This window comes from Sesamum indicum, linkage group LG4, assembly GCF_026168435.1.
Source record: "Sesamum indicum cultivar Baizhima isolate 11 linkage group LG4, ASM2616843v1, whole genome shotgun sequence".
Lineage (NCBI taxonomy): Eukaryota > Viridiplantae > Streptophyta > Magnoliopsida > Lamiales > Pedaliaceae > Sesamum > Sesamum indicum.
In genome coordinates, this window is record NC_142660.1 from 18,511,727 (window position 1) to 18,537,546 (window position 25,820).

The 25,820-nt window shown below is 32.6% G+C and overlaps 2 protein-coding genes across 2 annotated transcripts; both read left to right on the forward strand.

Moving 5' to 3' along the window:
- The first annotated feature begins 5,394 nt into the window (after window positions 1–5,394).
- On the forward strand, window positions 5,395–10,049 carry LOC105161037 (ras-related protein RABC2a). Its single transcript, XM_011078598.3, has 6 exons — window positions 5,395–5,661; window positions 6,507–6,575; window positions 7,731–7,796; window positions 8,164–8,285; window positions 8,686–8,814; window positions 9,806–10,049. Exons 1-6 carry the CDS (start codon window positions 5,499–5,501, stop codon window positions 9,914–9,916), a joined length of 660 nt encoding a protein of 219 aa, XP_011076900.1. The 5' UTR covers window positions 5,395–5,498; the 3' UTR covers window positions 9,917–10,049.
- Window positions 10,050–12,462: 2,413 nt separating this feature from the next.
- Window positions 12,463–15,905, forward strand: LOC105161083 (monocopper oxidase-like protein SKU5). The gene is made up of 8 exons (XM_011078658.3): window positions 12,463–12,803; window positions 13,104–13,213; window positions 13,317–13,587; window positions 13,680–13,806; window positions 13,900–14,260; window positions 14,359–14,730; window positions 15,367–15,623; window positions 15,760–15,905. The coding sequence occupies exons 1-8, from the start codon at window positions 12,648–12,650 to the stop codon at window positions 15,819–15,821; spliced, it is 1,716 nt and encodes a 571-aa protein (XP_011076960.1). The 5' UTR covers window positions 12,463–12,647; the 3' UTR covers window positions 15,822–15,905.
- Window positions 15,906–25,820: the final 9,915 nt, after the last annotated feature.

Sequence of the window (25,820 nt, forward strand, 5' to 3'; positions counted from 1 at the left end):
AAATGTGCTACTTTTGATCAAATTCTCCATTTCGAGCAATGAAGGTCTCAACAAGGGATATAGGAAATATCCCCATATCAGTATTCTAGCACGAGAATATATTTAATTGGTTTTAATCTTTTATATTAATTTCTCAAAAATATCTCCGTTAAAAAACCATCTCTTCCCAATTACAACAACAATGTATTTTTTTTCCTAAAGGGGAAATCAGACAGTATTTTAAATTTGGGCATCAGCCCTCAATGCCGGGATGAGGGAGTGAATATCTTGAATAATTGGGCTAGTTCCGTTGTTCGTATCTTTGGTATAACTTGCAGACGATCTCCTTCCACGATACAAGAAACCCACCCAAACTGGAGGGGAGTGGTCCACCTAGAGGTTGTGGAGCACAATGGAACTTAACAGAAACAACATTATGGAAATCACATACTCTTCCCGTCCACACTTATCTATAATGCATGGACACGGACACGACGATATGAAAAATATAGAAAAATTCGGACATGACACAGTACGGCACTGACACAGTTATATATAATATATATTTTTATTATATATATTCTCAATTTCTCATAAAATTAAAATATGCAATATGAGCAATATCAAAATAAAATATAAAATAAACATGTTTTACATCTATATTTTTGACCAAATGTGATTTAAAAAATATACAGGATTAAATGCAATTTTTGTCCTCTAACTATAGTCAAATCCCGTTTTAGTCCTTTAACTTGTTAGGATTGGATTTGGTCCTCTATGTATTTTAATTGCTCAATTTTGGGACTTTTTTCGTCGGAAAAATATCCATTTTCGCCCTAGTTTCACCACCACCTTCTTTCTAAAAATCTGCCACCGTCACTCAAGATTGTCGAGAGCCACATATACCGTTCGACTCCCCAGCTCAAGACGAACAAAAACCCCTCAATCAATTTCAAGTTTCGACTACCACAGAGACTGGGGTTTCACCTTCACCGCCGCAGCCTCTTCGCGTTGATTTGCCGTGATCCGCTCGAATGGCGGTCGCAGACCATCACAGTTCGACTCGCCTCTTCCTTGCGACTCTAACAAGACAAGTCCTAGCCATTTTCATCAATGTGGTGCGGAGATCCAAGGATTTGAAGTTCACGGCCACCGTCCGGGGGACTGAATATTTTTCGGAGAAAAAAGTCTCAAAATTGAGCAATTAAAAGACATAGAGGACCAGATCCAAACCCTAACAAGTTAAAGGACTAAAACGGAATTTGGCTATAGTTAGAGGACTAAAATTGCATTTAATCCAAATATACACAATCAGTTTATTTTAAAAAGTACGGAATAAAAAATGTTTAATATTCAAATTAATTAGATCATCATGATCATCTCTCAATTTTTTAGTAATTTCTTCTCAAAACTTTTAGTTTGAGAGGAGTGAGTTAATTCCTTTTATTTTTTCAATTAAGCTGAATTTTTTTTTTTAAAAAAAAAGCCCAAAGTTTTTTGAAATTATAGACTTGCAAATATTGATACATTTTCCTGGGCTCAGAGTCAACTGAGAGAGATCTAAGGGCTTCAAAGTTGACTGTCATCTACGAAAGAACCCCACCCACAACAGTCAAAATGGCTCGGCTTCCATGATTCTTGTGGAATGGACACTTTCTATACCACAGATCCTTAAACTCTTGATCCATCACCAATCACAAATCACCCTCCACAACGACTACAACAACTAGGACGATGTTGACCACGGGGGTGATAGATGAATCTTCCCCAACCTACTTAACACTAGACGCAGGGGAAAAAGGACACAAATCTCAATCAAGAATATCCAAAACACACTAGGGAAAAATGAGAAAGAAGAAAGGGACCTGAATGAAAGACAAGCACACAAAAAAAACCAAAGAAGCCTAGAAAAAGTTGGTGTAAAAGTTAGTGATTCGGGTTGAAATCTACGCTACCTTCCTGGTTGGATGAATTGGTCCTCCAAGCTGGTCGAGGTCGCTACCCCTCCAGACTAATGTAAGTTCCCTGAGAAAAGAGAAGCAGAATTGTTAGGCTTGTTGGGGTAGTTCTCAACTAAAACCCTTCGATGCTTAAATCAGTGCTTGGTATCAAGGTCACGTAAGCAAGTCGCTATCGAGCCTGAGCGATCTAAAGTAAAGAAGTGAATAAATCTACGTACCATAAATGCACTAAGCATGGAGTATTTATAATGTGCAAAGGGGGTTTATGTCGCCCAATAGACGTCAGCCACGTGTTTCGGGTTATCGGAGGCGGGTCGCTGGACCCGACCCCAGTGGCGACCCGAACCCAGTACAAATGACCCAAATCTTCTAGGTAAAATTATAATTTTAAAACCCTTAAAAAATAAAATAGTCTTTTTCAGATAAAATTAAAGTTATACCCGTCACATAGAATTATTGATAGGTAAACAAACCACTATGCAAACTCGAAGAAGGCTTTTTTGAGGAAAAAAGAACCTTCTTCACTGGAGATTATGGCCGAACAAAAGCTCTCAACCTTCTCAATTCAAAGAATAACTCATACTCCCCAAGCACTCTCATTCGAGAGGAAAAAGCAATCTCATTCAACAGAAAATCCAACTCTTTCAACATTTTTAGGGATTTAAAATCAATAATTTTAAATACATAAAATCCAGATGCACTAAATATTATATTATGTACTAATTCAAAGTGACAGAAGTGTGTGATACACTCATCCTAAATATATATCATTTTTAATAAATGATGAAGAAAACCATAATACATAAATAGTTAATTATTTAAAATAAATATTAAATGAAGGAAATAAACATTTTTGGGATATTGAATAATACGCAATAGCGGACAGAATGAGTGGGAAATGGAGAGAAAATAGGAATTGAAATTAAAAATAATAATATTAGTTAGTAACAACACCTCAAAACAAGTCAATTATAAATAGTATAAATTAAATAAATATTCAACTCCCACATAAAAATTCATAAAATATTAAAGGAATACTTTTAGAAAACTTACTCAATCAAAATGAATGCAAGCCACCTAAGATATATAAAATTATAATTCACAATTCGTAAAAAAAAAAAAGAAATTAACTCGAGAGTGTTTTCGGATAACAAAAAATTGGTGTATCACCATCACAAATCGTCTTGTGGGTGAAAAAAACTTCTTTTACATCAATACTCATAAACAAAGAAATCTTCATAATTTTTTTGAATTAAGAACGATAAACTATTATTAATTGAAATAAATCGATTATAAGTATAATTATTCTGTCCATATCAATATCTAACAAAAACAATATCAATATCTAACAAAAACTATTACAATAATCATATTCTGCTCAACATCACCTATTCTTGCAGTAGACAACAACTCCTACCGTGGGAGTGTTTGCAAAAGCTTCTACTTTTAGAGAAGTGATTTTTGTAAAAAATAAAAAAAATAAAAGTTGTAGTAGAATTAAGAGTGGATAGTGTTGGTAAAAATACTCAAAAGCAGATAAAAACTAAATTGGATAATGTTTGGAGAAAAATCACTTCTAAAATAAACTTAATTGATGAAAAACTGTTTTGTCCTTACATGTTAAAAAGATATTATTTCTTTACTATTATTTCACTTGTTGTTTGTCCCTAATAATTATTTGGGTAAAGTATACTTTGTGCCCCTGAATTATTCCTAAGGTAACATTTTACCCCCCTAAACTAACAAATATAACACTTACCCTTTTGGTTGGACAAAAAAACCCCTCATGCTTTGAATAATTATATTATTCTCAATATATTTTAGTATTTTGCATATTAAATCATCACTAAGTTGTTTTTTTTAATTATTTTTAATAAGAAAAAAATTTTAAACTAAAAGGGGAGTATAAATTAATATATATATATATATATATATATATATAGTAGATACATAACATATATAAGATAACCAATAATTCATATATGCTTTTTAAAAGAAATCGCAAATATATATGCTTAACTAAAAGTTAATTATTTTTTACAAAAAAATGAATAAGAATAAATATTTTATCTTATTTTTTTAAAAAATATATATTCAAAAAACTATTTAATTACTCATTTTTATATAAAAGAATAAATAGTTAATAACTTAATTTTATTACCAGATTAATAAAATCTTTTTATGAAAACTTTTTGTGTATTTCTTGGACTTATTCATTACTTAATTTTGAGTCTGTAAGATATAATAAAAATTAAAAAATTCACTAATTATATATTACTTTATTAAATTAAAATATATTTTTTTGAATTAAGAAAATTTTAATTAAATTTGAAATGAAAAATTATTAGAAAAAGACTTCTTTGAATTATATATATAACATAAGGGCAATATTGTTAAAAAATTTAATTATAGATGATAAGTGTTACATTTGTTAGTTTAGGGTAAATGTTACATCAAGAGTAGTTCATGGGACAAAGTGTATTTCTACCCTAATTATTCTTCCACAAAAAATCATAAATTTTATTTCAATTAGTATTTCATATTTATGTTTTAAAAAATATTAAAAAATATATATTTAATTTAATAATGCTCCCACTAAGTAATATAATTGTTCATTCACCACAATAATTAAACTTACATGATTTTAAAATAATAATTATTTTATTTATTAATTAAATAATAATTTGTGAATGAAATAATATAATTAGATGATATAGCACATAAAATATAAAAAAACTTAAAATATTAAATATTTAAAAGTGTAAATCTAATTATTGTTAAAATTGAAATCATATGAAACTACGATATCAATTTTAAATATATATTTTTAAAAATATATTAAAAACGATAAAATTGAATTGAAATTATTATATAAGGATAAAATAGTAAAAAATAAAATTAAATTTATTTACAAAAAAGCCAAAACAGCTAAAAACACCATCAACGTGCTTCTAGCTTTTGGTCTAATAATATTTTTTTAAGTTATTTTAGAAATAAAAGCTGACATTCCAAACATTTCAAAATTATTTTTAAAGAGTCAAAAGCGAAAAAACACACAAATACTCTCCATGCAATAGACAATCACCCTTACTGTATACTAGATAATATTCCACGTAAATGGCGGAATTCGAACCGAGCAAATCTTCCTAATTGAACAATTGTTTAACCAATATTCAAAGTTTGCAAACTGAAGTATTAACAGAGAACATACGTTTGATTGGATGGTACCCCACAGAACATCGATCAAATTCCACTAAGAAACGGAACCCCTCTTCAGGATTCAAAAAAGTTTCAAAGAAATTCCAAAAAAGAAAGAATGCCGCGAAAACTGGTATTGACTTCAACGTCAGGTGGGCTCCCACAGCAATCTCTCCTCAGGCCGGCGCGTGTACAATCAAATGTACAACCGTCTCAATGAAAACGAGACATTTGTACTCATTACCTATGATTCAAAAACCTTATTCTCTGCCAACCCCACACCAACCTTGAAAGGGGGATTGGATTTTTATGGGTTCTTGGTTTGAACGACGGATGGGATGCGTTGAATAGTAGTAATAAATGAATGAATTCATGGGTTCAAGAAAGATTGGATGCAGCAGTAACTATGATTACTCGTTCAAGGTGTTGCTGATTGGTGACTCGGGTGTGGGCAAGAGCAGTCTTTTGCTCAGCTTCATCTCCAACTGTCAGCAGTTTCCACTAGATATCTCCCCCACTATTGGTACGTCTATTGGTGTTTTTTCTGTGTGTGTGTGTGTTGGTTTTATTTGTGTTTTGGGCTGCTGTCCTGTGAGTTCTCTTTTGGTTCTCTAAGATTTATACTTGGATTTAGGTGAGAGAAAGAAAATTTAAGATCCTTTTTTGTTTTGTTCTCTGTGTATGTGTGTGTGTGTTTCTGTAATCTGTCGTCTGGTCCTTTAAGGGGTATATTTGAGAGAAGGAAGAAGGAGAGCTTCTTGATGGGTTTATCTATAAGTTGTTGATATGTCACGTTCTTGCAGAAATAAGATGGGAAAAATGAAGAAGAAACTGAGAGAAGAGAGTGCAGAAAACTTCATAAAAATTTCATTAAAAACTGAAAATGGTTCTTGCCCAGTACATATACAACCAACGGATCCTTCATTAATTGAAATTACAATTCTCAAAAACTATTTCCTAGAATTGTAAGAACCAAGCTTGCGCCTCCTCTTCTGGTTGTTTCCTTCTGCAGAAATCTGAGTTCCAGCAGCTCAGATGTTGTCATCCACGCTTGCACCAGTAGCTGCCACGTGTTCCTTCTTCAATTCTTCAGCAGCTTCCAAAACGACGTCGCATTCTGTCGAAATCCCCAATTCTTTAGCTCGCCCTAATTTCGTAGAAACTCTCAATTCCCAATTCCCCTTTTAATTCAGGTTGGTCCTTGATCGAACGGTCATGTTTACCCAACTTCATCCAACAGTCATTAATTGAAGTCGCATTTCCCAGTAAAGTTGTGACATGATATGAGCTGATTCACTGCTCTGTTTTTGCTTTCTTGATTTGATTCAGTATAGATTGATTGTTTGATTATAATCTGACCATGAACAGGAGTAGACTTCAAGATAAAGCTACTAACCACTGCTGGAAAAAGACTGAAACTAACGATTTGGGATACAGGTAACCGCAATATAACTTCATACACCTATTTGGAGTATAGAAACTTCATGAAATTTATATAAAATCCTATAATGAGGTTAAATGTTCTCCATTTGGATTAGTTATGTCTACAATTTAAATGGTTCTTGAATATATCACAACTGAGAACTTAGCGTTAATACGGGTTACTTACTTTGTTCATTTGTACACTTGGTATAACCTCATCGTGTATTCTTCCTCTTGAGTTTATTTATTGGTTTAATCAGTTCCTATCGAGCAAAAGCTCAATATGATACTTTATTGAGAGGGCTTGAGTAGGATATGATAAAGCTAGAACTTCTTCGGTGTGGAGGATCAACTTCGATTGCTGTCCTGCATAATGATGGTAGATGAATGTATGAGCCAGTCAGTTATGCTGCTAAATGATGAACTAATGAAATAAACAGAGGCTTTTTCCCGTGGTGAAACAGCAGCCACAGCTTCTCCAGATCCATTGGCACAAAATAACAACTGAAAGAGGCCAATATGCCTGGTGATGGCTCCCTTTGACTAAGTCATGTTCCTGGTAGTTAGGAGCTAGGACAGTACCCCATCACCTTGAAACTATAAATGGATATTTAACTTTGATTTTCAGTTATATCCTTCATTGCAAGTAAACTATTAAAAAAGTTATGGGTCTGGAATATCTGGAAGAGTGGCTTGTGGAGAGCCTCTTTATGCTAAACTAACTTTTTAGAAATTCTAGGTTGTCAAATCTTGATGAACGGACTTCAGTTCCCCTGCATTATCAGTGAAGGACTTCTAAAAGAAATGTGTGTTACTAGTTTCTAAACGAACTTCTGGGACAGTCGAATGGTATTAATATACTGAAAGCATTTGATAGGTGCAGTAAAATTGTAAAAATGTCGCATGATAGTAACTCAACTCTTCACTGGTAGCTTTCTTGGCAGTGCACGGAAATCACTTCTCCGTGTGAGTGATGAGGTTGACAAGTGAAGAGTTGGTCTCCTCCCTCTGTGGCTGATTCAACACTAAATGAGTATTCAATTATTTACTTCCCTGCCTTTGAGTTGTGTCCATATTCCTTGGTCTTTTAGGGAATTCCCTAATTTTTCCGCCTGCCTAAAGGACTTGCTTTTTCATAGTGGTTCATATGAATTTTATATTATGGTGCAGCTGGGCAGGAAAGGTTCGGAACATTGATAAGTTCATATTACAGAGGAGCACATGGAATCATCCTTGGTATGATATTGCAACTCTAAATCTGATGCTTAGTTTTTGAGATGATCATTCTTCATGCAAATTTTTTAAATATGCCAAAAAACCAAAAGAGGCTTCAATTTATATCTCCATTCCGTAATTGTAGTTCTGCTATCTCTGTTGTTGTCTCTTATATCTTTCTTATTTTATCCGCAATTTAACTAGTTTCTCTTTCACTATCTGAATCGAGAAAGTTGCAGTTAGGTATGTTCTCGCTTTCATAGTTGTTCTGAAGAATTTATAATTATCTGTGCATTTATGACCCCTCATAGTTCATTTGCAATCTCTCGTGTTGGTTGCTTTTCTTTTTGCTGTCGGAATATCTAAAGCATTACATGGACTTTGGTAGTTTATGATGTAACAAGACGAGAGACCTTTACCAGTCTATCCAAGACATGGACAAAGGAACTAGAGCTTTACTGTAACAATCCAGATTGTATCAAGATACTAGTCGGCAACAAAGTTGATAGGGTAAGTTCCACTGTCTACCTATGGTTTGTTGCTCTCGTAAACAGCCAGCATATTTATCAAAACACATTTTTCTTATGTTTTGTCTCGTTCTATCAGAGAGAAAAACACTTTGTGAGAATATATGTCTGCAAAATCTCAAAATTGTGTTGCTTTAAAGTATTCTAAAGCAGCTGGAAAGCTTTATGTTTGTTCATGTAAGAAAAGGCCTTTGCCAACATCAGTTTTGTATTTCCACACCAATCTACTAAGGCAGGATATGTATTTTCTCTTCTATTTAGTGTTTCAAATTGCAGGGAGTTACCGACAGACTTTACCACTAAGAATTCTGCGTCTTTTTTCATGTCATCATGTGCAAATAAATAACAACACGGCTTACTTTACTGATAGATACCATTTCCAGGAAAGTGAGAGGGCTGTCACCACAGAGGAGGGATTGGCTCTCGCTCTGGAGCACAAATGTCTATTTCTTGAATGCAGCGCTAAGACTCAAGCAAATGTAAACCAATGTTTTAAGGAGCTGACTAAGAAGGTACGACTTTATTATATACCATGATGGTTCCATCATTGTCTTTGGAAGAGTTGTAATAACTTTGAAAAGCGAAAATACTATGCCAATTTTGCATCACTCCATAATTTCGTTCATATTATTGCTCCAACTTTGATTTTCAAGTAAGTTCCGTTGGTTGCAGTTCGATGTAGAAGCACATGTTGCTACATGGACGATAATAGGATCAGTTGACGGACCTTGTAGAATTAGGATTTACTTGTTCAGGAATTTAATTAACACAAAATTTGCTGATACTAAGCTTGAATATTGCCACATACTATGTTGACGTGTATAAATACTGTTATCTTACGTATCTGAGGGATAGTTACACTTTTGGTTCCTCAACAATACCACTTATTCCATTCCAGTCCTTAAACAATCACAACTTACACTTTTGGTTCCTAAACTGACACTTCTTTCACAATTATGGTCATTTTCGTTTAATTGATTGTTAAATCAGACGGAAATAATTTTTTTCCATGCCTCCTTCGCAATCTCACATGCTTGGCGCTTGATTTTGTTTGTTTGATTTAATGGTCAATTGAGTGAAATGACCAAAACAGTAAAAGAATGTATGTTTACGGATCAAAAGTACAAGTCATGATTGTTTAGGGTTTAAATAGGATAACTGGTATTGTTTAAGGACCAAAAGCGTAATTTTCATGACGTGTCTTTCTTTCTGCATTTCTGGAGATGGAACGTGTACTTAGCTACTGTTTCATAAGCTTTCCGAAGTAGTACTTAGCTACCTTCCACATTCGTTATTTAAAACATCCACAAATGGTCAAAAGTAGCTTTATCATATTTACCAGTTAGCTACTGCTTCTTGTGAATAAATCTGTGCATGAGGTGCATTATTCTGGCGTAATTTCCACCCTATATGAGCAAATTTTGTGCTCAAACTTCTCACAGGTTCATCATTCTTCAGGGTGTAGGCCAAGTATTTTGCTAACTGCTGCATGCTTTATCGCAGATGCTGGAGGTACCTAGTCTGCTGGAGAAAGGATCCACGCCCGTAAAGAACCAAATCTTAAAGCAAAAGCAAGTTTGCCAGGCACGCCGTAAGGACAGTTGCTGTTCTTAGTCAGAAAATGAGCATCGGATGTATTAGTACATATATTTCCTCGGGTTCTTGCAGGTCGGTGGAGGTCAAATACTGCACGACGATGCCTCTGATGGAGGGAATGAAGATTTGTTATCCTCTATTTCTTTCCATATGTAAATTTCATTTCTTGTTTTGCTGAATTCTTTGATCTTTGTTCACTTTTGATCATGTAAGATATGTGAACTGACAAGTTTTATGTAAGCACAGTTACATAGAGAGATAATATACTTGATTGCATGCGACACCCCTGTGATGAAATAGCACAAAACATTGTCAAATCTTCTTAAACATACTCAAATTCAGGCAAAAACATACACAAATACTGGCCGAAAACAACGTAAAATGCTGCCAAAAATATTCTCAATCACTGACATACTATATAAGTTGATTATGCACAACTTTTCAAAACAATGATACTATACGGCAAATTCATGTACTTTTTATTTTTGTAATGATACTCATATGATAGTAATTTTTGTGATTTTATTAATCAACCTTTTAACTTTATTTTTTATATTAAAAAATAAATTAACTAATATCATACTAAAATAATTTTTAATATATAAAAAATTTAAATTTTTTTAATAAAAATATTCACCAAATAAGAATAAAGAGTATTCATCAAACAAGAATAAGAATATTTTTTATTAATAAAAATATTCATCAAAATGAGTATATATTGTATCTAAACTACTCAATTTAAATTGAAAGAATATACCAATGACATCGAATAAAGAAATTAAATTGAGCACTTTTATTGGTGATTAGTTATCTTTTTAAAAGATTATATACCAATGTTATTAGCAGGAATGAGAAAAGGATTGGAGAGAAAATTAGTATATGGGTAATATATTAAATAAAAATAAAATACGCACGTTTTTTATCTTTTCAGCCTTATAAGTTTACTTTTCCACTAAAAATCCTCAAATGGTTAATTTTTAAGTTTGAAAAGTCCGTTTTACCCTTACAAAATTACTTTATGAAAAAAAAAATTTAAAAGAGATTTCTAAAATATCAAAATCACCCTATGTCGAAACTTTTTCTAATTCTAATTTTACTTATTATCAAGTTCTTTTTATTTTCGTAATCCTAAAGTATTTGGAGCTTATTTAATTTTAGTTTTACTTGTTCAGCGTACCAAATTAAAAATAAATTGCATACATGCATATATATTTATATACTTACTTAAAAGAATATACAATTAATAAATATTTATATATAAGATAATTATATGCAATGCATAAATTTATTTTTAATTTAATTTGACAAACAACTAAACTTAAAATAAAATGAGCTCCATGTACTTTACGATTACAAAAATAAAAGAGTTTTATGAACAAGTAAAAGTAGGATTAGACAAAGTTTTGACAAACGGTAATATTGGCATTTTAGAAATTTCTTTATTTATTTATTTTTCGCAAAACAATTTTAGTAAGGGTAAAATAGACTTCTCAAGCTTAAAAATTAAAGACTAGGGATTTTAATTTTTTTTTTCTTAAGATTTTAATACTTTATTGGAGTAATTGATGTGAGTGGATACGTCACAGCTAGTAACTATATTCAACCCTATTTAAAATGAAACCAACAAATGTATCTCTCTCTTTCCTACATGACATATGAAGTGAACAAGTTAATTTTGATCTAATTTGCCGCATATTCTTATTTCTATAAATATAAATCAGCTATCGCAACAGCATTTTAGTACATAACTGAGATATTAATTTTGTGAACATAACTAAGGAGGTAAAATAAGCAAATCCCATTTTTTGATTAGTTCATATCAACTAAAATTTAATTTCGATTACCCACAAGAGACACTCTCTTAGGCTTAACCATATGGACATATCAATCAATTATGATCGATGGGAAATGATATTTTTTTGATGAATAATGTACAATCAATTGATTTAAGAAATTGTGTTATCGAAAAATAGTTAAAATCCAATTATAAGCGAATTCCAAAGGCCAACAATAAATATGTTACTAATTATCAAGAACGACAACTTTACGCGCAATTTTTGTTACTGAATAATTATATCACCACAACGTCAAATTTATTGTCATTCAATACATATTTTTAATGATAATTTTAAAATTTTGACTTGGTATTTTATGATTAATATCATAGTTTATTGCAGTGAACATAGCCGCATGTTGATTTGGTCAAATAATGGTACAACTGTGTAATTAACTTTAGTCCTTATGTACTTACAATTAACTTTAGCCCTTGACCTGTTCAGTGTTTCTTGGCTTTGCAGTTGAAAAGGAAAGACCAGAGTAAAATTTTTGTTCGAATTAGATTTGGTCTGATCAAATTAATCATAGAGTAAATGTAACACTTTTGCCATGTGATTGGTCAGTTTTCCTGAACTGTACACCAATCAAAAGACAAATATATTACACTTGCTATTTGATTGGTTTAGGTTTCACCGAGCGACGTCCAGACAATAATGTTCCAGACAACATAGATTTCTCCGGAGCAAAGCATTGTTCTTTCCAAATTCATATGCCGGCATGGAGTAACATGAGAGTATGTCCAGATGCTCATTATACCTACATTAGTCCTTTCTCTATTTGGACATTCCACTCTGTTTACTTGGTAAAATCCATCAGAGTTTGTCATAAGGCCTGCTTCTTGATTACTATATAGTATGAATGTAGTTGATATGAACCATTTCAACGACAGCCACGATTCTCATCAAACCAGAACATGGCTTCTTTTAGCCCCTTCAGGTGGCCAAGAATTCCTGTTTTCTCAGTGTTGCTTGTTGCCCTTTTGGCCGGAGTCGACTGCATCGACATCTTTCATGAATGGATCGTAACTGCTGACACATCCGCCGTCTATCCCAACACGTACAATCAACCCGTACGTTTACATATATGAGAGCAAATTTTGTATATAACTCATCTGATTATCTGTCTATATTTTCGTGCATGCATATATATATGTGTATATGTTGGAGTGTGGAGCTGGACTTAACTCTACCGGTCGTTCGCAGATCCAATTTCGTTCAAGTTAATAAACAGTTCTTTGTAGTGGTAAAATTATAATTTTACCATACTTTAGGATAAAATTTTGCGTCTTGCGTTTATTTTTTTCTTTCGTATGTTCTCCGTACCTTCTCAATATGTGAAACGACCTTGTAACGATACAGCTGTTGCGCAGGTCATTAGCATCAACGGGATGTTCCCAGGGCCGCTCATCAACACCACGACCAACGATGTCGTTCATGTTAACGTCTTCAATAACATGGACGAACCATTACTCTTTACATGGTACGACTAATGTATTAGCTTAAAATATGATGGCGACTTTGTTATGATCAAACTGAAGATGAAGACGAGGTCTGATGTTTCTATGTCTGCTCTGGTTTTTAAGGAATGGGATACAACAGAGGCTGAACTCATGGCAAGATGGAGTTTCCGGCACAAACTGTCCGATCGAACCAGGAAAGAACTGGACTTATGTGTTTCAGACCAAGGACCAGATTGGCTCCTTCACTTATTTCCCCTCACTTAACTTTCATAAGGCTGCTGGAGGGTTCGGACCAATTCGTGTCAACAATCGGAACGTTATCCTCGTGCCTTTCCCAAAACCGGAGGCAGAGTTTGACCTTCTTATTGGTGACTGGATCTCGGATGACTACAGGGTAAACGACATGAACGATGCCGTTCCATGTTCTTACTCACTAATTTTTTTTGAAATTCACTTTTCAAACTTTGTTTTTGTTCTGATAAACAGCATATTAGGCTAGTGTTGCAAGAGGAACGGGTATCCCATGTTTACCCTGGTGTCATATTGATGAATGGAAAAGGGCCTTACGGTAGCCAATATTCTACATCGTACGAATCCTTCACTGTCACAAAAGGTAAAAGAACAAATCAATCAATCCTCAATGAACATAGGATACTTCATAAATACTAGAATGTTGTTGATAATCTGTTGATGTCCATGCATATAGGTAAGACTTACCGGTTCAGAATATCAAACGTGGGAACCGTGTTCAGCTTCAATTTCAGGATTCAGAAACACCAGATGGTGCTTGTTGAAACGGAAGGCTCGTACACGAACCAGATCGTGCTGGATTCTCTCGACGTCCACGTTGGCCAGTCTTACTCCGTCCTCGTTACTGCCAATCAAGATGAAGCTGATTACTACATGGTGGCCACTCCAAAATTGTTCAATATTGATAACCATGACTCCCTTGTGGCCAAAGGGATACTACGCTACGAAAATTCAGTTTTACCTGTCCAGGGCTCTGTCCCAGATGGACCTGATCCTTTTGATGTAGGCTTTTCGATCGATCAAGCTAAATCTATCAGGTCAGTAATCAAACATGTCACGAAAAAATTAGGAACTCATTTTGAGTACAAAGCAATTAACAACAAATTCATACGACATTTTTGTTATACAAGAGTAGGTGGAATATGTCTACTGGTGCTGCAAGGCCTAATCCACAGGGCACATTCAATGTTACCAACGTAACGTTATCTCAAACGTTTATCCTCCACGGGTCAAGAGATGTGATCAATGGTGTGCCAAGCTATGTAGTGAACAATGTGTCGTATCTAACTCCAAGCACTCCACTGAAACTTGCTGATTACTTCAGAAACGGTTCAGGTGTTTACCAACTAGATGCATTCCCTGTCCAGTCCTCTAATGACATTGCATCATACGGAGTTTCTGTCGTGACGGGAGTGCATAAGGGATGGTTAGAGATAGTGTTCAAGAATGATCTTAGTGATGAGATGGATTCTTGGCATTTGGATGGCTTTGGATTTTATGTCGTCGGGTAAGGTAACTTTAAATTCTGTGTTAGAGAACATACAAGAGGGAGTTGAAATGACTGCAATAACAAAGGAATAACATAAAAATACACAAATTTAAGGTGGTTCTTTACTTAAGATTTTCTTACTAAAGTAGTAGCCAAATATTGTAAAATTCACAAACTTACGCCAATTTATAATATTAAACTTGTCGAATTTGGGTTGAAGTGGAACGTTAGGTCAAACTTCATGCTCCAATAGTATATTCACTAATAGTGGATTTTGTGTTGTCGAGTTAGGTTACTTTGTGTTCTGTGTCAGAAAACTTATAAGACAGAGTTGAAATGAGTGCAACAACAACAAAGAAATGTCGAACACAAAAAAGAAAAAAGAAGCTCAGTGTTTTACACGGTTCATTCTCTTTTATTTTCTTTCTAGGCTAAAATATTTTACACGACCGTCCATCAATTATATATAACTAGAACGTCTATAAGATATTCTAAATTTACTAATCCTTGTGCATAGTGATGGACTTATCAAATTTGGATTAAAGCGTAATACTGGGTCAGACTCTGAACTCCAGTATTATGCTTTCTTATTTATAATAGTTATTTGACTACTCGGAGTCGCTAACGGTTCTGGTTTTTTTTGACTAACCACAGATTTGGTGAAGGAGAATGGACACCTGAATCGCGCAGCACATATAACCTATACGATCCAGTCGTTCGTTCGACGGTACAAGTTTACCCCGGAAGATGGACTGCAGTATATGTGTTTCTTGACAATCCTGGAATGTGGAACTTGAGATCACAGAATTTGATGCATTGGTTCATGGGGCAAGAACTCTACGTACGGGTGCATGACCCTGATCCTAATCCTGCCAAGGAGCGACCCCCTCCTCAGAACGTCCTCATGTGTGGTGAGTACCCATAGTTCTCTACACATATACGTGCATAGGAGTGATCATGATGCGGTTTTAGTTTTTACTTGTATTTTTTTATTTTTTGGTTTTTTTTTTTTAGCTAATTTCCTTTTTCATTGAATTGTTAAAATAGGGATTTTCGATGATGCTCCTGCTCCAGTAGCCAGTGCCCCAGCTCCTCAGGCAGGATGGTGATAGAATTCCTTCCAGCTGATATTCTTTTCGATTCAAATATTTCGTTCGTAAGATTTTATTAATTCCTCCGCAACATGGTTTTATCTGTACTGTGAAAATAAAATTAAATGATTCTTTCTTATGGTGAATAGATGCAAAACACCTCAACCTGTATTAGTTCCCAGAATATATGTTGTGAATGTCTGCACAAAATATGAAAAAAACATAAGGAATTATAGAACACAAGGTTTACGTGATCAGAAAAATTCTCTTATATTCGTGTTTGCTAAAGATATGTTTACTTATAGCTTTGTCTAAATTACAATAAAGGTCGTCCATGAACTATTATACTGGTAAGACCGATGGCCGCTGGGTTGGATGGGATATTGAGACAGACTCCATGCTCCAACAGATGAGATATGCTATATTCTGGGGGCCATCGCAACTTGTCTTTTCTACTTCTTGCCATGGTTACTTGAATTTCGTGCTGCAATTACATGAAGGCACTTTCAATTAGGGGTATCAATAGGCAGCGTCTTGGCTATTAGGTCCATATTAAAAAAAACCCAACAAATTGACTTATACTCAAATTCTATCTTACGTTTGTTAAGATCCAATAAGTCTCTAGACCCAAAATTATTTATATTAGACCCGTTACTTTTTCTTTTTTCTTTATTTTTTCTTCCTTTTCTTATCAGTAGATGATGTTTGTCATTTTTACTCTCTACAAGATTAATAAAAAGACTAAAAAATATAAATTAAAACAAAAATATATAAAATATGTTAGATACATATTATACAAAAAAATTACTTAAATTCAAATTGCCAAAATAAATTACTTGTATTTGGGTATCAAAATAGTTGTCACGAAAAAAAAAATGGTGTTTCAAACTAAGATTTATTATAATTCATTATATACATTAGATTTATCAATATATTTGAACTTTTTTGTTTTTTAATTTTCCATTGCATACTGATAAACCAAATCCAAATGCTAAAAATCAACTCCAATTTCATTCCAATATTGGACTATATCTTATACTTTTACTCATAATTACCAAAAAAATTAACTATGATTATTGCGACAGAAGTTACATATAACTCTTTTCAATTAAATTTATTTATAGAACATATAATATACTATACACTTCAAGATATTCTGTTCTAATTATATTAAGTCAACATATTTAACGACAATCGAATTTAAATTACAAAATTTTGAATTTCAATTTTTATCATTTCAATTAATTGCTTATCAACATATTAAAACATGCCTAGCATAATTAATATATTTATATAAAAATGTTTTAATTAAATTTATACATAATTAAAGAATTACATGAAATAATTTTATAACATCTTAAGTTTTTAAAATTTAACTTCCTTGAATTTAACTAGATTGACTGATAATAATCTAATTGAATTTTAGATTCTGGAGATAATTTAGATTCTTTGACTTCTGTTTCTTGAATTTGTAGTTGCCAAACTGGAGATAATTTCATCATGTTAATTTTCTATATTGCACAAAGCATTTTATAACTTTAGTTAATCCAATACTTATATTTTCTTTCTTTGCTGAATTTCTAATATTTAATTTGATTTTAAGTGCTTCAGAAAATGCCTATAAAAGGGAACTTTGAGGATGAAACTTAATGTCTTCAATCATCACATCACAAGAAATGGGGTACACCATGATAAGAATCATCCTGCTGTTACTCTGTCTCGAGATTAGCGTTCTCGATTCATTTGCGTGTTTTATCACAAGGAAACAACATGTTCATATTGTTAACGAACTCCCTCCGAATTCTGCGCCGTTGAGGCTGCACTGCGCATCTAAGGATGATGATCTCGGCTACCATACACTTTATATCAATCAGGATTTTAATTGGAGCTTTTGTGATAACATATCCCAAGACACTCTTTTTTTCTGTCATCTTTGGTGGGAATCGAAAGATAAAGCTTTTGATGCTTATAGAGAAAAATTCATACAACAGTCCAGCAACCTGTACTATTGGATAGCGAAGGGCGATGGTATTTATTTTTCCAACCAATCGTCTCACACTGCCTTGATTAAAAAATATGATTGGAACAATAAGATATAGAGAATTGTTATTCAGTAAGGAATATATTTATGAGAAATAAATATGAATGAACTTTAGTTTCTCTATATTTTCTAGTGATATTATGTAAAAAACTATTGTATTTGAGCTCCATATATCCAAATTCTCATCCCTATGCAATGATTATGTAAGCAATTTTGTTTAACTATGTTTCGTGTGTAATTTATAACATTTTTCAAGTTAAAATTTGAACATGAAAATCTAACATATAAGTTTTACCTTTAATTACCTACAAAATAAGAGATGGATGATCTCTAGGAGACTCAAATATAGAGCCTGAAATAAAGATAGATTAGAGACGGATTCGGAGATGGATTTTCTTTAAGTTTCTTCAAACTAGGGACGAATTTGCAGACAATTCTTGATCCATCTCAAAGGAGACGAATTCAACTACGGAATCAACCAGTAGACTTTTAGCCACAAATTTACTATGAAAATTTTCCGTCCTCTAATTTTTTAAGAGACGAATTATAGAGTTTAGGGCCAAAAAATCCATCTCCCAAACCCTGTTTCTTGTAGTTTTTAAATTATGTGTTAGGAAACTTACACGACATAATTGAAATGACTAGTACACCCCTCAATGTAATGTACCTCTCGGAGTTCCTTTTTAAGTTTCTTTTTTCCTTGAGAAACTATTTATGTAAATTATAAGTACAATCACATAGGATGTATTTATAATCTTTCAAACCACAAAGCGTATTTATCATGCACGTAGATAAATTCAAAGCGTATCAATATAATTTATCTATTTTAATATTTTGAAACTGTTATACATGAGTCATCGGATCCGTAGTATAAATTTCATTCGATTTTATGAAAAACAATATAAATTTAAATGCAATAGGTGATCACATTTTACAAAATAAACTTCAAAGTTATAATATCCCTACAAGCGACGCATATTAATGTGCTTTGACTCAATATTTAGAAACTTCTTAGAAGTATTTCTGAAACACCCGATCAAAAAGCAGAAAAAAGAATTTTAGATTGCTATTCAACTTAAACTCGTTTATCAATAACTTTATACTACTCTTAATTGAAGTTAATAATTATAATCTCTCGAGTTATTTATAGTTATTTCATGATGTAGGATTCAATTGCATTTATGAAGTCATAGTTTCGATGAAAATAGATGAACATTTTTACCAGTACTTAATTAAACATTAATTTTTTGACGATTATACATTGGCTTATTTATTATAATAATTCAAAAAAATAATACAAGTAATAATGTAGTTGAGCATTTGCCAATTCTAAACTTTAGGGATGATCAATAAAGGCATTTGCCCATTATTTTATTTTGTGTTTCTTCATTGAATGTTTATTACAACTCAAATTTTGTAGGAACTTCATGAAATGCTTATAAAAAGAACTTCAAAGATAAAAATTAGCCAACATTTTCAACCATCACATTAGGAAAAAAAAAAATGAGATCTATCATGTTAAAAATCCTCTTTCTGTTTCTGTTAACAAAAGTTGAAATTCTCCAAGCAGAAAATCTCCGAGCATGTGCTTTCACAAAGAGAGAAACAATTCACGTCATTAGTAATCTCCCACCAAACTCTGCACCATTAAAGTTGCATTGTGCATCGAAGGACGATGATTTAGGGAACCGTACACTTTCTGCCAATCAAGAGTTTAATTGGAGTTTCTGCAATGATTTTATCCCGAAAACTTTATTCTTTTGTCATTTTTGGTGGGAATCAAAGGATGTAGCTTTCGAGGCGTTTAAAGAAAAAGCAACAGGAGTGTCTGGCAATCAACATTATTGGGTGGCAAAGAGTGATGGTATTTATTATTCAGACAACTCTTCTCCAAGTTCGTTAATTAAAAAATATAATTGGAACAATTAGAGATAATGAAAGTTTGTTATAAAAAAATCTGAATGAAATTTAATTTCAGCAATTTTTTTTTTCTTGTGATCTTTTGTGCCGAATTATCATCTCTGTTTTCGTTTGAGTGAACTTATATATAATATAGTAATCAAGTGTAGAAATACTGTTGCCAAAAGAATGAAGAACACAAATTTAAGGGTACGTACATTATATTGATAATGTTGAGGTTACGTCTAATTATACAAATATCTCAGATTATTTAAAAATTATAAATCCATATCTTGCAATTATGGTTGTAATTATAAGTGCACTTTTTTTATTTTATGACAAATTTCACACAAATACCCTCTAAAATACTTTACTTAAACACTCCATTAGGGGTGTATCTGTATTTTTACCCTAAATTTGATTCTTTAATTTGTTGAACAAAATAAAGCAATTACTCAAATGCTCAAGACATTACCCTTTTGATTCTATCTGAAGTCATGCCTTGCCCCACTATGATTGAGGCATAACCTACATGAGAAAGTAGGGTTAATTGCATTTTCACCCTCTAACAGTATTGATATCCGAAAATTTTTCATTAAAAAAAAAAAAATACAACCCCTTAAACTTTTTAAAAAAGTAGTGTATTGTCCCTCATGTAAGCCTATCAATTGGCAGGCATCACCCTACTCAAATCCAAATCCAATAAAAGATATAAAAGATCTATAATTGTTACTAACTTGTTGGGTCTTACCCATAATATATCCAAAATAGTTTTTTTTTTGTATATATTATGGGTCAAGCATTGATTTAAGCTTCTTTAGTCCATCAAGTAAATTTTTGTCAATAGAAATTGTAAAGTTTATCCATTTTTATCTGTGAAGAAAAGACAATGTTGACAGAAACAAAGTACATGAACTTGAGTAGTACTATAACAAAAAGTTATGTGATATGCTAAAGAAGCTAAAAACAATGCTTCACCCGTTTGTATATGTGCATAAAGGAACTATATATTTTTAATTAATTAGTGAGTACAATAATTATAAATCCAACATAAATTATTGAATTAGGGTAACTTTTTCAACAATTACAAAAACTAATATTTATTGAATTAGGGTAATTTTTTCAACAATTATAAAAATTGATATTTATTATAATTTGTATAGATTATGTCCAATTATGCGCCTCCTGTACCACGTGCTCGTGGCCGGCCACTTCCAGTAGCATTGTCTGATGCTTCCCAGGTTGGGGAAGCATTTCGACCACCCTCACCACCTGATACGACCAGACCATCAGCCGCCCGCAGACTCCAATCGAGGAGGCTGGACAACAGTCTGCCACACCAGTGACTGGTCCTCCACCACCACCACCACCACCAGTCCCCTACCATCAGCGGGCCAGTATATCAGCCTCGATGATGCGAGGTAATTTGTTTAGGAATATGTTTTAGTACTATTTTATCTCAAAAATTACTAATTAACATGTCCTTATAGGTCTGACTGCCGCTTTCACGAGCACATCAATGCGGTGGTGCGAGTTCACCTTCCCCACGCATGGCCATGTCTGAGGCAGGTGCTGCCAGAGCACCAAAATTTATGCTTCAAGAGCATGAACATAATATAATTAAAATTAGTTTGTATTATCTTAAATTTAAATTGTTTAATGAATTTTACTAATATTTTGTTTAATTTTCTTATTGTAGATGATCTACTAGTGGGACTGTAACGATGAGTCCATGCTTAGACTCCCTCGCCCGGTCGAGCCTGGTTAAGCCACTTTGGCTAGCCAACAATGTATGGCCCCAGCTCTAGGCGTATTAGGCCAGCAAGGACTTCCAACAGGAGCCCTAAAAAAATAAGGCAAATCGGGCTACGAACCCCACGGTATCCTTGACTGTGTACTGCGGGAATCTTCCTATGTCGGATGCACAAGAGGAAGTTGGTAAGTACATTACAGTACTTTTATAGGTTTATCATTAGTTTATATGTATTATGTTAACTGTTTCATTCTTCTATAGGAGGCAGAGTTCGATCGGCTGCCCAACCAAATAGAGTTGTTTGCCAGATGCTACAAGAAGGAGGAGGACGGCGGCTGGAGCTGGCCAAGGGCGGCTGGGGTGACGGTAAGTACCTTACTAATATTATTTTTGTAAAAATAAAATAATTCTTGGTTAAAAGTACTAATAATTTTGTTTGTTTTGTAGGAGAAGTTCAAAAGCTGATGGAGGATCATCAACCTCAACCTATAATCGATTACCACAATACCCCCGCCGAATCGAATGCTTCAATGGCGATGACTGAGCAGTAGATATGGTTGGCTGCAGTTGGGGGCAAGAACAAGGGCAGTGTAATTGAGCCCACTTCTCCAGCCAGACGTACACATCACCATCGTCACACCCACCGCCACCACCACCGCCACCGCTACCGCCACAACCAAATCCGACCATGGAGGACCGTATCTGCCAGCTCGAGATGATGATGGCCGACATGATGACCATGATGAAGGAGATGTGGGCCAGCTCCTCAACTGCGGGACTGTTAGCCGACTGCCTCCACTAGCGCCCTAACACTGCTTTCGACAGACCCCCCAGCCCCGAACAAGGATGATATGAACGTTGCTAACGAGGAGGGTCTGGATTAGGTTTTAATTTTTTTCTATTTTATAATTGGATAATAATTTATATTAATATAATACTTTTTTCTTAATTATTCATGTTTCATATTGTTTATTACATTTCATTATTTCATATTTATTTAATTAATTAAATTAATAAATATAATTAATTAAAAATTTATTAAATTAATTTAATATATTAAAATTTATTAAAATATATAAATTAAATTATTTATTAAAATTTCTTACATTAATTAAAATATTTTTTATAATTTCTTTTATGTTAAATAATTTATAAAAGTTTTATTATAAAATAAAAATTAGGAAAGGTTTTAATAATGATAAGAAAATGTTACAAATTTAAATGAATAACGGTTCCTAATACCATTGCTAAAACAGTTCTAAATATGTGTTTATAAATAATATTGATCATTCCTAATACCATTGCTAAAACAGTTTTAAAGACGTGTTCTTAAATAAGGATGAACGTTCCTAATACCATTGCTAATATATACGTGTTCCTAAATAAGATTGACTGTTCCTAATACCATTGATAAAACAGTTTTAGATACATGTTCCTAAATAAGATTGACCATTTTTAAAACAGTTATGGAAGACTATTCTAAAGATTAACAAACAAACTGTTCCAATGACTGATCCTAATACCATTGATAAATAAATACGTGTTCCTAAATAAGATTGACCATTTCAAAACAATTATAGAAGACTGTTCTAAAGATTTACAAACAAATTGTTCAAATGATTGTTCCTAAAAATATCGCCAATACAAATAAATACAGTTTCAAAAATCAGGCATAAGTATTATAAAGACCGTTCCAAAAGTAACCCGAAATAAATAATATAATCATTCCAAATATCATCCGATCGGTTCCAATTAAGAAAACAAACTTTTTTATACAAATCAATATTAGGCATAGCCAGCAACAATGTGTTACGAGTACCATTCCAAATTAGAACGGTTTTTCATTAATCGTTCCTAAATATTTGTAATGCCATCTATAATGACGGAAGGTGAACCGTTCAAAATTGTTTTAAAATCCAGTTCAAATTAATTATGTCAATCTCAAACTGTTTCAAAGGAAAAAAAAGAAATTATTTCTAAACCGCCCCAAATTTCATTTTTTTTTTTAGTGAATTGGTGTAACACGTATGAAAACTGTAATACCTCTTCTTTTTAATACTAGACTAGATTAACGGTTTCATTTCAAAATCTTTTACACCTAAAAGAAGAATTAGACAAGAGACCCGTTGACCGCATATATATATGTGTGTATATATATATATGTTTCTAGATATTTTAGTTAAAAATATTGTGGACCTTTCCCCTTGAAAATAAAATCAAAATCTAGAGATAGGGAAAAAAATTGGGACAAAATGCATAAACCCCCCTGTGTTTTAGAAAGTATGCAAAAAATACCCTCCTATTTTCAGAATAGGCTAAGACCCCCCTCCTGTTTTGTTTAGTCAGCAAAAAATTCTTATTCTGTTAGCAACTAACGAGAAATGGAGGAGACGTGCGTCTACTGCATTTCGTAGTCATTTTCTGCAAGTTTAGGTTCATATTTAATGGCACTTTGGACTAAAATATCCCTTTATGAGTCTATATAACATACAAAAGGCTTTTTGACTTGTTTTTGTGTGTTCCTTTTGTCATCTCTCACCTTAAAAAATAAATTAATTTTTGTCATATTAAATTTAAATTGAAATATTAAATTAAATTATATTTAAATTCAAATAATTTTATAATTGTTAATTATTAAGTCTAACTATTATTTCTAATTAATTAAAATATATATTTAATTACAATAATTATTATTAATTAGACAAAATATTTAAATATTATAATTATTTGAAATATTCTTAATTAACTAAGATATATTTTAAGTAATATAATTAAAATTAATTAAAAAAATTAAAAAAAAAAGAAAAATGGTGATTTTCGCCCCTTTTTCGCACTAAGATATAAGTTTCCGGTTCCGTCCGGAAGAATTTTTGACGGCCAATGGTACCATTCGAATCCTCTCTTCAAAACGAACATTTTCATACCTTCAATTTGAGTTTTCGTCAATCATAGAGAGTGGGCTCAAGTCACGACCTCCGAACATATTTGTCGTTGATTCATCTCTGTCCGATCGAATCTCAGTTTCAAACCACCACCATCAGACTCTTCTCTTCAAGACGATTCTAACGAGATCGGACTTACTCAATTTGGTAAAATATTCACAGAGATACGACGATTTTAATAAATATTAGCTCACGATGACGTGAATTGGGGGGAAGCCGGGGGTGGGGGGGTTGGGGGGGCTATGGGGGTAGGGTGGGTAGTTAGTTTTTTTTTTTTAATATATAATAATAATAATATATTTTTAAAATATTAAATTATCTATATATAATATAAGTCAAATAATTTGTTGAGTTTAAACCTTTTATTTTTTTAGAATCTAACAGTTGAGATTAATTGATTAAATCCAATGATCAGTATTTGATCAAAGAAGATCCAACGGTCATTAATATAAGAAATAATATATAACAAGTAAGGGTATAACGGTTATTTTTTAAAAAATTAACACTGTTAGTTGGATTTAACAGAGAGGGGGGGATTGAGCTGAGTTTTACAAAACACAGGGAGACTTTTAGCCTATTCTCATAACAAGATGATTTATTTTACAGACTTTTTAAACCACAGGGAGTTTTATGCATTTTGTACAAAAAAAAAAAAAAAAAAAATTGTCCACCAATACCTATTCTTTGTGTTGTAGACGACTGCTTGATTTTTTGGTAGGCAAACCATTCTAGTACTATTTATATTAAAGAATGATTAAATAATTTTAGTCCCATCTCAACTGTAAGAGTTAATTGAGAAAAATCAAAAATAATTTTTTCTCCTACCCCTAGACTGAGGCAGAAAGATAATATTTGTACTTCAAAGACAAACATCTTAGTTTACGCTATTCATATGGTCGTCTTAATAAGTAAGCAATCTTTTCTTACATTATGGGAAAAATCCAATCTAAAATTAAAATATATTGTAAATACATGTAATTATCATGTATGAATGTACAAACTTGTTGGTTTGACCCCATATTGCTTGTAATCTTTTGTATTTCCATGATATTTCGTAATTATAATCTTTAACAGTATAGTTTGTAACAAAAATTTTGGTGATTTATAAATACGAATGTGTAATCCATTTGTGATCAAGCTTTTGGAAGAATAAGAAAAGATATTTAGAGAGAATACATATCTTGTTTTTCTTATCGAACTAGCAAGTAGCAAATTGGGAGAAACAATAAAAGAAAATACCAATGTTTCTGAACAAGACTATGCTAAAGCGATGATTACGCTTCGTCATCATCTCCACAAGAGTCTGAAGTCTGAATATTTAACAACCAAAAGTGCTTTTCAACTCTAGAAGAGTTTAAATGATTAATTTGTCTATTAAAAGA